This window comes from Drosophila yakuba, chromosome 3R (assembly GCF_016746365.2).
Source record: "Drosophila yakuba strain Tai18E2 chromosome 3R, Prin_Dyak_Tai18E2_2.1, whole genome shotgun sequence".
Taxonomy (NCBI): domain Eukaryota; kingdom Metazoa; phylum Arthropoda; class Insecta; order Diptera; family Drosophilidae; genus Drosophila; species Drosophila yakuba.
The window spans coordinates 3,443,749-3,458,162 of record NC_052530.2 but is presented as its reverse complement, the minus strand read 5'-3'; the positions used below and the strand labels follow the sequence as shown (position 1 = coordinate 3,458,162).

The 14,414-nt window shown below is 42.0% G+C and overlaps 1 protein-coding gene across 7 annotated transcripts in view; it reads left to right on the top strand.

Moving 5' to 3' along the window:
• The window catches only part of LOC6535367 (afadin), a 49,839-nt gene extending 35,984 nt beyond the window's left edge, over positions 1-13,855 (top strand). For 2 of the 7 annotated variants that reach the window (XM_039376091.2, XM_015191602.2), the window contains 13 exons: positions 1,018-1,139; positions 1,763-1,820; positions 1,878-2,113; positions 2,400-2,606; positions 3,493-3,958; positions 4,450-4,974; positions 5,039-5,286; positions 5,347-5,465; positions 8,510-8,758; positions 8,884-9,100; positions 10,089-12,051; positions 12,133-12,254; positions 12,320-13,855. In XM_039376091.2, coding sequence (XP_039232025.1) covers positions 1,018-1,139; positions 1,763-1,820; positions 1,878-2,113; positions 2,400-2,606; positions 3,493-3,958; positions 4,450-4,974; positions 5,039-5,286; positions 5,347-5,465; positions 8,510-8,758; positions 8,884-9,100; positions 10,089-12,051; positions 12,133-12,254; positions 12,320-12,512 — 4,725 coding nt within the window. In that variant the 3' untranslated portion in view covers positions 12,513-13,855. Of the gene's footprint in view, positions 1-1,017; positions 1,140-1,762; positions 1,821-1,877; positions 2,114-2,399; positions 2,607-3,492; positions 3,959-4,449; positions 4,975-5,038; positions 5,287-5,346; positions 5,466-5,682; positions 7,757-8,509; positions 8,759-8,883; positions 9,101-10,088; positions 12,052-12,132; positions 12,255-12,319 lie in introns of those variants that run through there. The other 5 variants (XM_039376092.2, XM_039376093.2, XM_039376095.2 and 2 more) reach the window with 5 other exon arrangements.
• Positions 13,856-14,414: the final 559 nt, after the last annotated feature.

Sequence of the window (14,414 nt, the reverse complement as noted above, 5' to 3'; positions counted from 1 at the left end):
CAGGGTTATGTATTCTGTCCTCTGTTGTATTTGGTTTTCCGCTTGATGAAATCGATGCGAAATGAACAGTTCCTCAAATATTCTGCTAAAGACCAAAGCAAAGTTGAGCTCTCATAACGGCACTACCCTCAAAGAGTCTCTGGAGAATATTTGGAAAAAAAGAAAACAAAGATGTCTCTTGCTCAAATTAAAGAACGGAAATTTACTTTTTCATTTTTGACTTCGGCTGTGTTAGTTTTAGTTTTCAAATTGGGAAACTAGGGTTGGCTGCGGTCCGATGAACCTGAACAAAAATAATGCAAATCGAGTTTTCTCTTGTGTGTCAAAGATTTGTTTACCGAGCTAATCAGCATTAGAGAAAAACGTAAACAAACCCTGAAAGAGATAGGCAGTAACAAAAACATAAAAAAACAAGAGGGAATATCGTTGAGAATCCCGACTATCTGATACCCTTTACCCAGCTAGAAGCAGAAATTTCCTCACTGACAGTTTTTGGCGGTTTGTGAACATTAATCAACAGACTTGCGCTGCTTTTATGTACCTAGAGTCTGCATGCTGAGTCTTAACTTTCTAGCTTTTATGGTTCCTAAGATCTCAACGTTCGTACGGACGGACAGACAGACGGACATGGCCAGATCGACTCGGGTATTGATACTGATCAATAATACTAATACTTTATATGGTCGGAAAGGCTTCTTTCTGCCTGTAATTTTCAACAAATCTAGTATACCCTTTTACTCTACGAGTCACGGGTATAATTAATACTGTCCTCCACTCGAATTTTCCCCCAGAGAGGGGCGTCTCTGTTGGCCTGTTTTGATTTCAAAACGCCCCAAAATATTTCCCATCGCTGACTTAGTGCCCCAGAATCCGTCAGTCGGTGTGCTTCACTCTTCTCTCGCAGTAAAAATATTTAAGTAATAGCAGATCTCAATTAAAATTAGTAATGAGTCACCTTAACACTTTAACCATGCAAATATAATTCATTTATATATGTTTCGCGTTTTCCATCTGCAGAACGGATCGGTTGTAATGTTTGGACGGGTGGCCTCGTACCGATTCCTCGATTCTCCCACCGATGGGCGCTACAACCTGGCCCTGTCGCAATCCCAGCTGGACTCGGCATGTCTATATGAAAGGTGAGTAATCCGGCTAATATAAAAAATTTCCTGATTTAAGAGCAAGCATTTATGCTAAGCCAGTGCTTATATCGCCAATGCTTTGTCAGCAAATGTTGAGTAATATTATTTATATATTTATTTAAGTTTTCTTGCTATTAAAAGTAGATAGATTTTATTTTGACAACATTTTTTAAAGTAGGTTACAAGTGTAAAATGACTTCGAACATTTCACATCTGCTTAGTGGGAAATGTTTCGGGAACTCATTATTAAAATGAGTGTCCTAATATATGACTTTAGAATTTGCATACTTAGGTTGTAAATTTCAAACATATTAATTCACGTTATGTGGGTCATTCAAAGAACTTTAAATTCATTCGAGGATAATTCTCTTAATATCGTGCTATTTATGTATATTCATGTTTTTTTTTGTTTTTATTTACACGACTTATTGTGCTGTTTATTAATGTCTCGTTACGTGTTGGTTGTTTTTATTGTTTGTGTAATACATTAATCTCATGCACTCACCAAACCGAAAAAATTACCCAACAAATATGCAAAAAAAATTGCACAAACCCACACACTCACCTGAACAACACCATCCACCGACTGAACGATGCAAATGGCTCTTAAACAATGACAGCCGCTCGCCCACTTCCCCGGGATCTTGGAACGACGAGGATGGAGGAGGCTTGAGTTCGGTGGGTACTTTATTAAAACGTTTTCTATTTGTACTAAAATAGGTAGCATATTCGTAGACTCACAAAGGCGACTACGACCACCACCAGCAAGCGAACCATTCCAGCGCCTACCACAATAATAATAACTCCAGTGATCCCCTCAGCAGCACGCAGCGGGACGTGGTGGACAAGGCAGGACAGGACCAGGGCGCCAATTCTGGCAACTACGACGGTCAAAGCCTGGAGGGTAACCTGGAAAACGAAACCAAGTCGATTTCCAGCTTGAAATCAGGTGGTTCCAACAGTCAAGATCGGTAAGATTCGGAGTCAATCGATCTAACTTAAAAATTTTAAATTCTGTCTTCAAACAAAACAGGAAAGCCAACACAACTTCCCTACACTTAACTATCAAGCATACGCATATTTGCATTTGCATCACTGTCTAATTAATTTTAATTTTGTTTAGTGTTCGTGTGCGCTTTAAAGTTATGCCATAGTATACTTTCCCCATGCACTGTCTCAACTGCTTTTCTAACTCCTAAATTATCTGATCTTCTGTTGTACAGTGCTACTAATCGATTAACCCTCTTCGTTATATAGGTCGCCCAAAATGACCGGCTCTGGCATTTTAGCCGGAGGTGGCAGCGGCTCTGGAGAAACCCAGGGACAGGAGCCCATCCTGCCGGCTGTCCTAGAGTTCCCCGAAACTCACCAGGAACTTTTCCTGCGTCACATTATCAGCGAACTGGACGTAAACGTTCCGCACTTTAAGCTGGCACCCGTCTACTCGCTCTACCTGTGTGCTAGGTGGGTAATTTGTTATGGGGCCATTGATGTGGGGAGCAGCATGAATGCAGCCGCGACTGCGTTTGTTTGGCTTTATTTGTTTGAATGTTTGGGTGTTGAATACTGAAATTTGTTATCGCTCACCATATAATGCGTTGTTCAAATACCGAAAGTTTTTGGACCACCAGACCAGACCACCGCCAATAACCTACAACAAATAAAGAACTAAATATACTTGTTTTAGGACCTTTGGTAATCGAATAAGTAAATTATATTTAGCTTTCAGTTATTTAAAAGCCACAACATGGTAGTCATTGAGGTAGGGTTTGAGTTAATTTATAGACATTTCACATTATTTATTATAATATTATTTGAAATTGATGTGTATTTCACCTACATCACCCGATGCTGATATGTAACTTGTGCCACATTGCATAAGCACTCTGGCATCCTATATATTTTAATTCCAGTCAGGGCTTCATTTAGCAAGACCCCCCGGACATGGCAAATTACTGATAAATTGCAACCAGCTTACACTAGCTGACAAATGTCCAGATATAGAGTGGAAAGACATGTACTTGAGAGCTGTAGTTCCAAATCCTTTTGCCCTCAAACACAACCTTGAAGAGCCGCAGCCAGTATCAACAATTCATTATCAATTATGATGATTTATCTTGGCTGCTGACCCAATTAGTAAGCTATTAATATTAATGTATTCTGACAGCGGGATGTGGAGTAACAGGAATTGGCCTAGCAGAAACAACTGGAGCAGGAAGTTGGCAAATCTTTTGGGGAAAAGGGAGCTTTGACATTTGGCGCGTTTGAAAATCAATAGATACAATCAAGTGGGGCTACAGGGCTCTTTGATAGCGACTGATTAAGCATATAATAACATATTTTTTCTCAGATATCGAGCTTCCACACACTACCGCCCGGAGTTACAGCCCACGGAGCGTGCTCACAAGCTGACCATGTTCCTGCACCATGTGGCTAATCTGGTCTACAGCGTAGTCCAGGAGCAGTACACAGATCCCCGAATCCTAGCCTTTTGGATGGCCAACAGCTCCGAGTTCCTGCACTTCCTTAAATCAGATCGCCACATAAGCGCATTTAGCGTTCAGGCTCAAGAGGTTTTAGCCGAGGCTGTGCAGACTGCGTTTCGAAACGTGGTCAACTGCTTCCGATTGGAACTCTCGCAAACCCTCAACCAGTTTCTTTCCGAGAACATTGATCACGACTCCGCGGCGGGTCTCGTACTGACCGTCCTGGGATCGGCAATGGCCCTTCTCAGACGATGCCGTGTAAATGCAGCCTTAACGATCCAGTTGTTTTCGCAGCTGTTCCACTACATCAATGTCATATGTTTCAATACGGTGAGCGGCCTAAAATGGCCAGGCTATGTGCATACAGCGGTGCCAATATAGCTTTTAAAATAGATTAAAGTATTTTGATGTGAGCAAATAAGGCTGTTCTAAGAAAAGTGTATAAAGTAAAATATGTAAGAATAATGTTAGCCATTTTCGAAAAATTATTATTCTTAAAAATTCGAAAGCATTTAAGAAGAAAGTAGTTTGTAATTAACTTGAATATTTTTATTTTATAATTTCTCTTTCACACTTCCACTAGCTGAGAAACCGGTATCTGATAGTCGGTTAACTCGACTATAGGGTTCTGTTTTGTTGTTCATAAGAACGTTTCATATCCATTTCTATGAAATCGCTACTCAAGTTGATTCTTAATTTAATTAATAGCAGTTGTTTTTCTAAAAAATATAATATACCTCTTTCGTGAAATATCTATTGGCACCACTGTTTTACAACTTTCACGTCCAAATCCACTTATTTCGTTGTTCCCGCTTTCCCAGATTGTGTCAAACTCTCAAATGTGCACAGCTGACTGGGGCAAGGTAATGACAGAGCGGCTTCAGTTGCTGGAGCTGTGGGCAGAACGGCAAGGATTGGAATTGGCGGCAGATTGCCATTTGGCCAAGATTAATCAGTGTGCTCAGTTTTTGCAAGCACCGAAATCCTCTGTGGAGGAGATCCAGCAGTTAGCCTGCTCCTGCTTTCGTTTAAACTCTCTTCAAATGTCTGCGCTTCTGCAGCAGGAAAAGCTTCCCCGCAACCTTGTTGATACAGCTATTAGGATGGCGGAATCGGTGGCTGACGAACTAACCCGTGCCGATGGACGAGAGGTTCGGTTGGAAGAATCACCAGAGCTTCATTTGGCGCTTCTGCTTCCCGACGATGGATTCAGCTGTGATGTAGTGCGAGGCATTCCCACCGGTCTCGTCGACTTCCTCAACCCTCTCCAGCAGCAGGGCATGTGCCGTCTGGCGGCCCAGCCCACCTCCATTGGCCTTTGGACGGTCTATATGCATCAGTTTAATGTGAGTTACTCATGGATCATTTATTAATTTATGGTAGATGATATTAATTATTTAACTATTGCAGGCTCGCAGTTCCAGTGCCATGTCTAACAAACTTTCGCAACCGGAATTGCAGCTCATTAAACTGCACAAGAACAGCAACGGCATGGGCTTATCCATCGTCGCTGCCAAGGGAGCTGGTCAAGAGAAGCTGGGTATTTACATCAAGAGTGTGGTGCCTGGCGGAGCGGCAGATGCAGATGGACGTCTGCAAGCTGGTGATCAGCTGCTGCGCGTGGATGGACAGAGTTTGATTGGCATCACCCAAGAGAGGTATGTATATTAGTGAACTTTAAGGGAGATCATGGTTTATTCCCTCACTTCTTGATTTAGGGCTGCGGACTACCTGGTGCGAACAGGTCCTGTAGTCAGCTTGGAAGTGGCGAAACAGGGAGCCATCTATCATGGGCTGGCTACGCTACTGCAGCAACCTAGTCCGGTCATTCAGCGTGGTGAGTAGCTCCCAAAGGAGCCCATACGTAGAGACACACATATCAAAACAAAACACACATATTAGAGCGACTCCAGGTGCTGGGTAGGACGCTAGAAACACTCAACTCACTCAAACAACCAAGATATTTACCCACTACTCTACTCTACCGTACTCACGTTGTGTAAGCTAACCAAGTAACAAACCCATCCCCCATGCTGCTCCGCTCGAATCGCTAGAAGCCTCCCCCAGCAACTTTCTGCAGCCTCTAAATACTGGCCAGCAGCGTCGTCACTCCTCGTTCCAACAGCAGGCTCGGTACTACAACAACTCAATCTCGGACGATAGTCTCAATCGCAGTCGTCGTGAATCTTTTGCCTGCATGCGATCTTCCTCGCCGCCGGTTAGACGTTTAAGTGCCTCATGTCTGCAGGAGGAACTATGTGCACTGGGTCACCAATTGCACATTGACCCTAGGTATCGGGATACGAGACCCATTGCTCGATCTGCCAGCAGTTTGTATTTGGGTAACGATCAGGGTGGGTACTATCCGCCTCCGATAGCACCCTCTGTCACCCACTTTAGTTCCATGAGACCGTTGAGGAAAACTCCACCACCTTCCATCTATATTGAGGAGTACCAGGAAGAGCCGGCCAAGGATTCACAGGAGTCGTTTGGAAACTTTGCCTCGTATAGTGATGCCCATCAGCCGCTGAATGAAGAAGGTATAGCGTCCATGGCGCTATCAGATGAGATTCCTTTTATAGATGACGAAGAGGAGGAGAAACAGTGCATGCAGCGACCGTGCATGTCCGCATCTAGTTGTTCCTCCACCGGGAAAAGAAATCCTGCATATAGATATAGAAAAACAGTAAGTTTTGACCTGGAACAAGCAGAAGACGGCGAACCAGATGCCATTGGAATAGAGAGAAAGTACCATACCCATGAAGCCATCAGCCATTTCGCAGCCAGTGCCTCCTCGACGGAATCTCTGATGACAGAGCAATCCGAAAAGATTCCTTTGATACAAAAAATACGTAGGGAGTTAAATAGCAAGAGAGCAACAAATTGCTCAGCTGATGGTTTTAGTTCAGGAGGATCGGGATCCAATAGCCAGCGTTCATCCAGCGAATCCATCGAACGCATGCCGCTGCTCCGGCAGAATCATTCACCTTTTCAGCGGCAATTGAACACCCAGCGTTCACACAAAAGGTCAGGAGTCGGTACAAGTGCCCCAATTGTCAGCATCCAAGTTCCTAGTGTGTGTGAAATCGAAAGTTCCTCCACCCGTTCTCCTACTGTAAATAAAAGTAATCAATATTGTGCCAGCACCACCTTCCAAACCAAAACCAACCCCAGCACTACTACAGAAACTAACAGTCGAAGGGCCTCGAGCCAGGTCAATCTCAGTCCCCGCTTTTTGTTGCCACTGGGTCAGGGAAAAGTCCGAGAGATGGCAGAGTACTTTAATGCGAACAAGAATTTCCCGCCTAAAATTAATAAATCACGATCCACCTCGGAATTGGATGAAACAGGTAGCAAGCCGTGTGCCAAGCTTTCAATGGCGGAACAGGGGCGGATCCTTATGCAGCTGAAGGAGTGGAGTCTGAATGGCAGTGCGGGAAAGGACTTTGATGAAGCGGAAAAAGTCGGCGATAAAGTCAGTTGCGAGTGCCCATGCTGCGCTCATTGTCGTGGCAAGCGAGAGCAACAGCATGGGAAACAGGAGCAACACCAGGTAGTTGCTACCTTTAAATGCTACGACAGTTGCCAGGACGATGAGGCAGAGACGACCAAACAGGAGCCGGAATTATACCGATATGCATCCTACCGACAAAGTGTCATGTGCAGCAATCGCCAATCTCACAGTGTGCGGCAACTGAAGCGCAACAAACAGCAAAAGCATGTGCAACTCAGACCTAAGCCAAGCTCACAATCTCGCCATCATCATCATCACTGTCATAAGCAGCCACGTTCTCGGGTGCCAGCCACGGACAAAACCAAATGCAGCGCCAACGTGCGGAATTCACGGAGCTATTTAAAATGGGGAGATGCCCTTGATGATTGCCACTCCTGCAGCTGCAGCAAAGTCGAGTCTTGTGATTCCCCCTCCACCTGTTGTGTTGCTCATTGCGAAGATCTGGAAATTCGTGGACATTCTCTGAGTGATGATAATGATGACTATGAGGGTGGTGGTGGCAATGACGGCAGCACGGGGCACTGCGTCAAAAGACCATTGCCCGGTTCAACGGGAACCACATCTACAACAGTGTTTCCGACACACAGATGACAACCCAACCAAGATGCACCGAGGTTCATGTTGTTCTCTTCGTAGATGTACATATTAGGCATTCAGTTTTCCCGCAATTTATATTTATTTTGGCTAGTTAGTTGAAACATTGCGTCGATCTGTTTTTTGTTCAGGTTTTATTTATTATTAGGGTAACTTACTTAAAGTTTTTCGATTGTGTATTATATTTGTGTTTCTGCACTTTTATATAAATACATTCTCCTCTTCCTAACATTATTATTAGCATTTTTAATATTAAAGATATAATCATTTTATAAAACCGTATTAGATTATGCAGTCATAGGAAAACCAAACCTGTAAAAATACTCATATTTAGTTAGTTGTTCAACTGCATACTTGTATTTATTTTTTACGTATTTGGTGTATGTATGTGCTATTTAATTTTATTTTGCAGCGGCGTTGCCAAACTCAATTGTTTACCCTTTTCTCTTATTTTCGATGAAATACAAGTTTGTAAAGAGCACGAGCAATGTTTATTGGTTTTGTGCATATTTATGTGTGTAAATACAATTGAATAGCTGTATCCCCTGGTTTTATATCTTCGTTTTAAATTTGTTGTAGTCTTTTAATTAGATACTGCCCACATTTAAAATGTTCAAATCGAAAGAAAATTAAAATGTCAATATGCCTATCTAACAACTTTTCTCTCTCCCTATGCGCACCAATCGAACTAAACTCCACCACCAAACCCCGAATTATGCACTCAATTCGCTGACGTTGATAATGATTTGTTGCTGGGAATATGGAAACCGCAGGTAATCGCCGCATGTCCGAACGTGATTTGACGCGTATGGGCGGTGCCGAATCGACCAAATCTCTGGGTCCACTGATAGCCAACAGTCATCCGAATCATAGCCTTAGTCTTAGCCAACATCTGAACAACAGCCACAACAATACCTTAGGCAATAGCAACAATAGTAGCATTATCAATCCCCTAGCTGCACACCTGCCCAACAGTAAATCGGTGCCGGCTCTGCATCACCACACGGGATCGGGTACCATATGTAAGTGAATTGCACACCCCTTATCATTGCCTCCTATCCTTGTAATCGAAGCACAATCCAATCGATTTGTAAGCCCGAGACTAATTCACTTTGTTCAACCCGCATCCATCTCGTTTTCCAAATAGCTCTGGCCAATTCCAAGTCACGCAGCACGCACAGTTTGCATAACAATTCATCTGGCATGGTCGGAATCGGCGGAGCAGCAGCAGGAGGAATGCTGGGACAGCCGAATGGCAGCCACAACAACGCAAATGGAAATGGCAACGGCAACGAGCAGGGGTTCTACCAGAATCTCAGCGTGTATCGGGCGCAAAATCAGAGCCAAGCGATTTTAAACGAGAGGTAAGACTATCAGTCCCATACATATAAGTACATATGTACATATGTGGATGAGTTTCGGAACGCTAGAAGTCAACCGATTATATTAAGGATGCATTATTAATGCGTTTTTTACCACGTTTGTTCAAATCCTGTCAAACTATATCTACTACAACCTTTTTTTTCTACTGATTCGACCGGTACTGTGGTTTATTTTGTTAATGCACATACATATATAATGACTTAAAATTGTAATTATACCCGTTACTCGTAGAGTAAAAATGTATACTAAGTCTTTTTGAAAAATGTTTTGATATTTTTTCATTTTTGTGTTGGTCCTGTAAGTTTCTATCGCTCTTAAATTAAATTAAAATTAAATTTAAAAAGAAAGAGGAAAGAAATTCAAAAATAGTTTGTAGTAACTAACTACAATCTACAATTACTCTATGTAATTATTAATTAATTTTTCAATTTATTTTATCAAACTTTAAAAAAGCTTATTTTGGGTAGCAGTAAGTTCAGGTGTGTAATATCGCAACCACAAACTTTAAGGAGGCATCAAGCAAAGGGTCATATTAATAATTTAAAACAATTTTAAGTATGTATTTTGGAGATGTGGCTTGAGGCTAGGTGTTTATGTGTGACCACAAAAATGTAGAAATATAGCTGGCTTCCAATTTTACTAGCTCTCGTGTGTGTAAGGATGACATTGCGTTTAAAGAAATTACTTTATGGCTTTATACCCATTAAAAAACAATATGAAATTGTAGAAATGTCCAAAGTACGTGAGTAATTAACTCTTGTCCTTCCCTATTAAATGTTGCTGGTGTACAGAGCACCCACCTTTGCAATAAACACAAACTAATTGCACAGGAGGAGGACAGAGCGTAAGCAATTGTTTTTGCAGCACTCGACACGTTTATGTTAATAAGTGTAAACGATTGGGAGTTAAAGCAACTATAAATTACTCCAAATACTTTGCTTTCATTTATTTTAATTTCCTTTTTTTTAGACCCCCGATCGCCGCACATGCCGCCATGAACGCCTACAATGGCAATTCCCCGCTTGCACCGCTGCCGCCACAGCAATCGCCGTACCAGCAGCAGCAAAACGTGCAAGCCAATGCTAACCTCCCGCCCACGCGACCCGTCTCAGCTTATTACCACAGTCAGCAGTCAACGCAGCAGCAGCTGCAGCAACAGCAGACACAACAACAACAACACTCCCTGCAGCAGCAGCAGTTCGCACTCAGCAGCAGCAATCTCAATGGCCAGCAGCAACAGCACCAGCTTACCTTGAACAACCGCACCAAGAGCCAGCAGAATTTCCAGCACACTCTTCGCATGCAGCAGATGATGGCTCCATCCATGCCCAACATTAGCAACATGTACCATCACCAGCAGCAACAACAGCAACCGCTGCCACTGCAGCAACAGCAGCAACCTCTAATGAGCAGCAGTCAGAGCATGCAGAATGTCAACGATTTCACGGGTGGCTATCAGAATGGCAGTCTGGAGTACAGGCGCAGTCAGCTTCATGATCCATCCACGCTCTACGAAATTCAGCAGCAACAGGCATCACCGAATTTTATAGCCCTGCCGCCGAAACCATTGGGTAGCTTACAGTCTCCCAATAAAACAAATGTTCCACCAAGTACAGCACCAAAACCGCAGCAGCAACAACAGCGATATCTAGGACAATCCCTGCAGGCAGAGGACAAACCTCCTCTACCGCCCAACGCAACACATCCGCTATTTAAAGCTACGCAGCAGATTGGTCCGGGAATAAATTACGTAGCCAGTACATTGGATCCGCCAAAGGGCAGCTATGTGGCGTCTAATCAAGCGAGCAACCGTCCTCTTCACAGCGGTAGCAATCCATGGGAAAGAGAGGAACGTGAAAAGGATCTAGAGATGCGGCGCGAACACATTCGCCAGTGGCGGGAGCAGCAGATATCAGAGCTTTCCCAAATTTTACCCCGTTCCGCTATGCAAGAGGAACAACTAAAAACCCTGATCCTCGAGCGCGATTTTGAACGAAGAGCACAAGAACTACAAGAGCAAGAGGAACAGGATCAAGAACAGCAGTACGACAAGGAAAACGTCCAAGAGTTGATCAGACTGTCTGGTGGCGGTCAGGTGAGTGCCATACAAACACCCATTACTAGTTACCGACAAACGGATATAAAACTGGCGGAGATGACGGACAGCAACAGTATGTTGGACTCAGTGCCACCACAACCACCAGCACCAACTGCTCAGTCGCTGAGCAGCAACACCCAGCAGCCGAAGAGCATACTTAAGCATAATCGGTATTCCGAAGGCGGGGTTGGTCCCAGTGGGGCACCCTCGTCGCCATCGAAGTCACAGAAATCCGCAAGTTTTGCGGACGAACGACACCTGCACACTGAGCATTCGGTATCCAATCTGGCAAAAGAGCTCAATCAGCTCACATTGCTTGATAAAGATAATAACAACGAGACTCTGGATGCTGTTGTGCCTCCACCTCCTCCACCAGAAAGGAACAGCTCTTATTTAATCATGTCACAGCAGAAACTGCGGGGTAGCACTGGAAGCGCAATCTCGTCCATGAGCCTACAGAAAACAGCCACTAGCAATCAGGCCGCAACTACCGTGGAGATTAAGACATCTCTTCTGAACAATCAAACCAATAAAAACAATAATTTGAGTGGCAGCTTAAACAACAACAACAACATACAGGGATCACCACTCAGCGCCATGGAACTAAATGCAGCCTATGTTTCGGCCACGGGAACAGGAACAATTGGAGGAGTGGGGACACCACCTCCTCCGCCCCCGTTGATGCAAAGGGACAACAAACGAGTGAGCTTCCATGATGAAGATAATAATTTTATGAGCGGGAATAGCCAGCAACAACAGCTGCAGCAGCAATATATCATCGAAAGTTATGGTATAGAGCATCACGATTTGGACACCATCAGAGAAGATCCAGGTGTAAGTAAATTGGTTCCTTAGAAGCCGTCATAGTATGTGTTCTGAAATGAATTAAACCAATTAAAATTTTTTATTATGTAGTATCTGCAACACAATCTCGATGCCTCCATACTGCCATCAATGCCAGCCACTCCAGATGCTGCCCTCTGGAACACCTCAGTGCAATCCACTCCAGGCGTCATTGGAGCTCAAGAAGTGTATAGGTATGATATTTTTCAACTTCGAGGTCCATAAGGGTTTCACTGATGGATTTTATCCGTTTACGCAGAGATCCTCGTACGCGTCGACTGGCGGAGAAACAGCAGCAGCAACAGCAACAACGTGCTGGAGATGCGGTGCCCGAGAAGCTATCGTTCAAGGAGAAGATGAAAATGTTTGCCCTGGAGTCGGGGGAAGATAACACGCCCAAGGACAAACTGAAAATATCGCGAGCCCAACGAGATATAGACGCGGTGCACTAAGCAAAAGAGATGGTTGCCTATTGCTATGTATATACATATCCGAACCCACAAAGCTTACACTTCAATATATTGGGGTCCAAGTTGTTACGTTAGCTCTACATAACACAACACACATATAGACACACATATAGGTAATGTTACATATGTCGAAAAACTTTAGAAACAAACAAGGCAATACCATGGTTATCGCATTTCAGAGTTAATTACGATACACAAAATGGTAACTGATTTCAATTATTAAGAAATGTCAGTTTATATTCATAAGTCTATATAAACTATGTTTATATATACAAAACTTTAACGAGCCTAGACAGGGCAACAAAAGCAAAGCGAGCCACATTTGTAAAGCGTTTGAAACAAGTAACTTTAAACTTAACCCTACGATTAACAATTTGTTACATCAGACAACATAAAATTTATGATTAAACGGCAATGTAAATGAGCAAAGTTAGTTTAGATATTCATATACTTACCTGGGAACCGCGCGGAACAAGAAACGTTATATAGATATATATAAACTGTATCCATTAGAAAACTAAAAGCTACAACAATGGTAAAACAAATGGTCCAATTATTCAATTATTAAAATTATATTTACAAACCAAGAACTAACAAGTAATAACAAATTTAGAGCACACGTATATATTTTTAATTGCTGCAACCATTTTAAACATCTTTTGAATGCGACAATGGCAAAACCAAGAGCGAGTAAGGTTCGAATACGAATAGAGAGTAGCCAATTCAAACTAAATAGGATTTCATTACACGATACCCTAATGGCTTTAAAATTATAATAAAAGTGTATCATCGGCAGGCCGAGGAGTATATATCCTTGCAACAAATCAGATCAATTTATGATGTAGGAGTCCGATATGTCCAAAACTTAGGACCATTTTCCTGCAACCGAGTAGGTCGAATATGGTACACTATTTGCTTCCATTTGGTCAAAAAACTTAGGAAACTACAAGAAAAATATATTTACTAAATGTTCAGGAAAAAACATTGAAAGGCTATAAAAAATTAAAATGTATTTAAAAACCGACCGCACAGGTGACAAAATATTTTTGTGCATTCCAAGTATTTTAAATCGAGACTAAACTTTAATTCATAAAACGAGATTTATTTAAAAAAAATCAAAAATATTTTTTTAATTTAATATAAAAGTAAAACAAAATGTAATCGATCTTCGAAAAAATGCTGTAAAAAGAAATGCGTTTAGTTTTATGGTAAACGCATTTAGGGTTACATAATACAGTTACATATGTATATCAAAACCCAAATTAGTTCTGTAACGCGATTGTGCATATTTATGAGAAATAAACGTTAATTACATCAACATTAAACACTCTGAGTTACCACGAAGTTTTAAACGCAAATCTATTTTGTTGTTAGAAAGTTAAATATTAAGTTTTGGTGTTTACATATTTGCACAAAAGTTTTTGGACCAATGTTGCAGAGCAACGAAACCAACTTAAATGGGGCAATAATCCGTTTATTATAATTTTTATTTGTGTGACAAAATTGTATAACCAGCTGTTTCATGGGAACAGTTTTAGTTTCGCGCCCAGAAAAATTTCAATTTTTAGAGTCCTGCGCACTACGCACCTACTCAGCCGTTCCCGGCCATCAACCTTCCTAAATACTCTTGGTTTGATTTTCCAAAAAATTACTCAAATTTAAAATCAACACTAAGGAAAAACTTCTTACATTACTTCCAGTGTCCAGGTAACAGGATTCATGCCAAAACTTTCAAATAGAAAAGAAAAAGTTACATTTTTTGTGATTGAATTATTAGCTTTAGTGTTTAAGAATTTGTTTAAATAATACACAATATTTGTTTAATCCCTATAGCTAAAACGTGACTTATCTAAACTTTAGAAAAGAAAAACTACACGGTAAGTC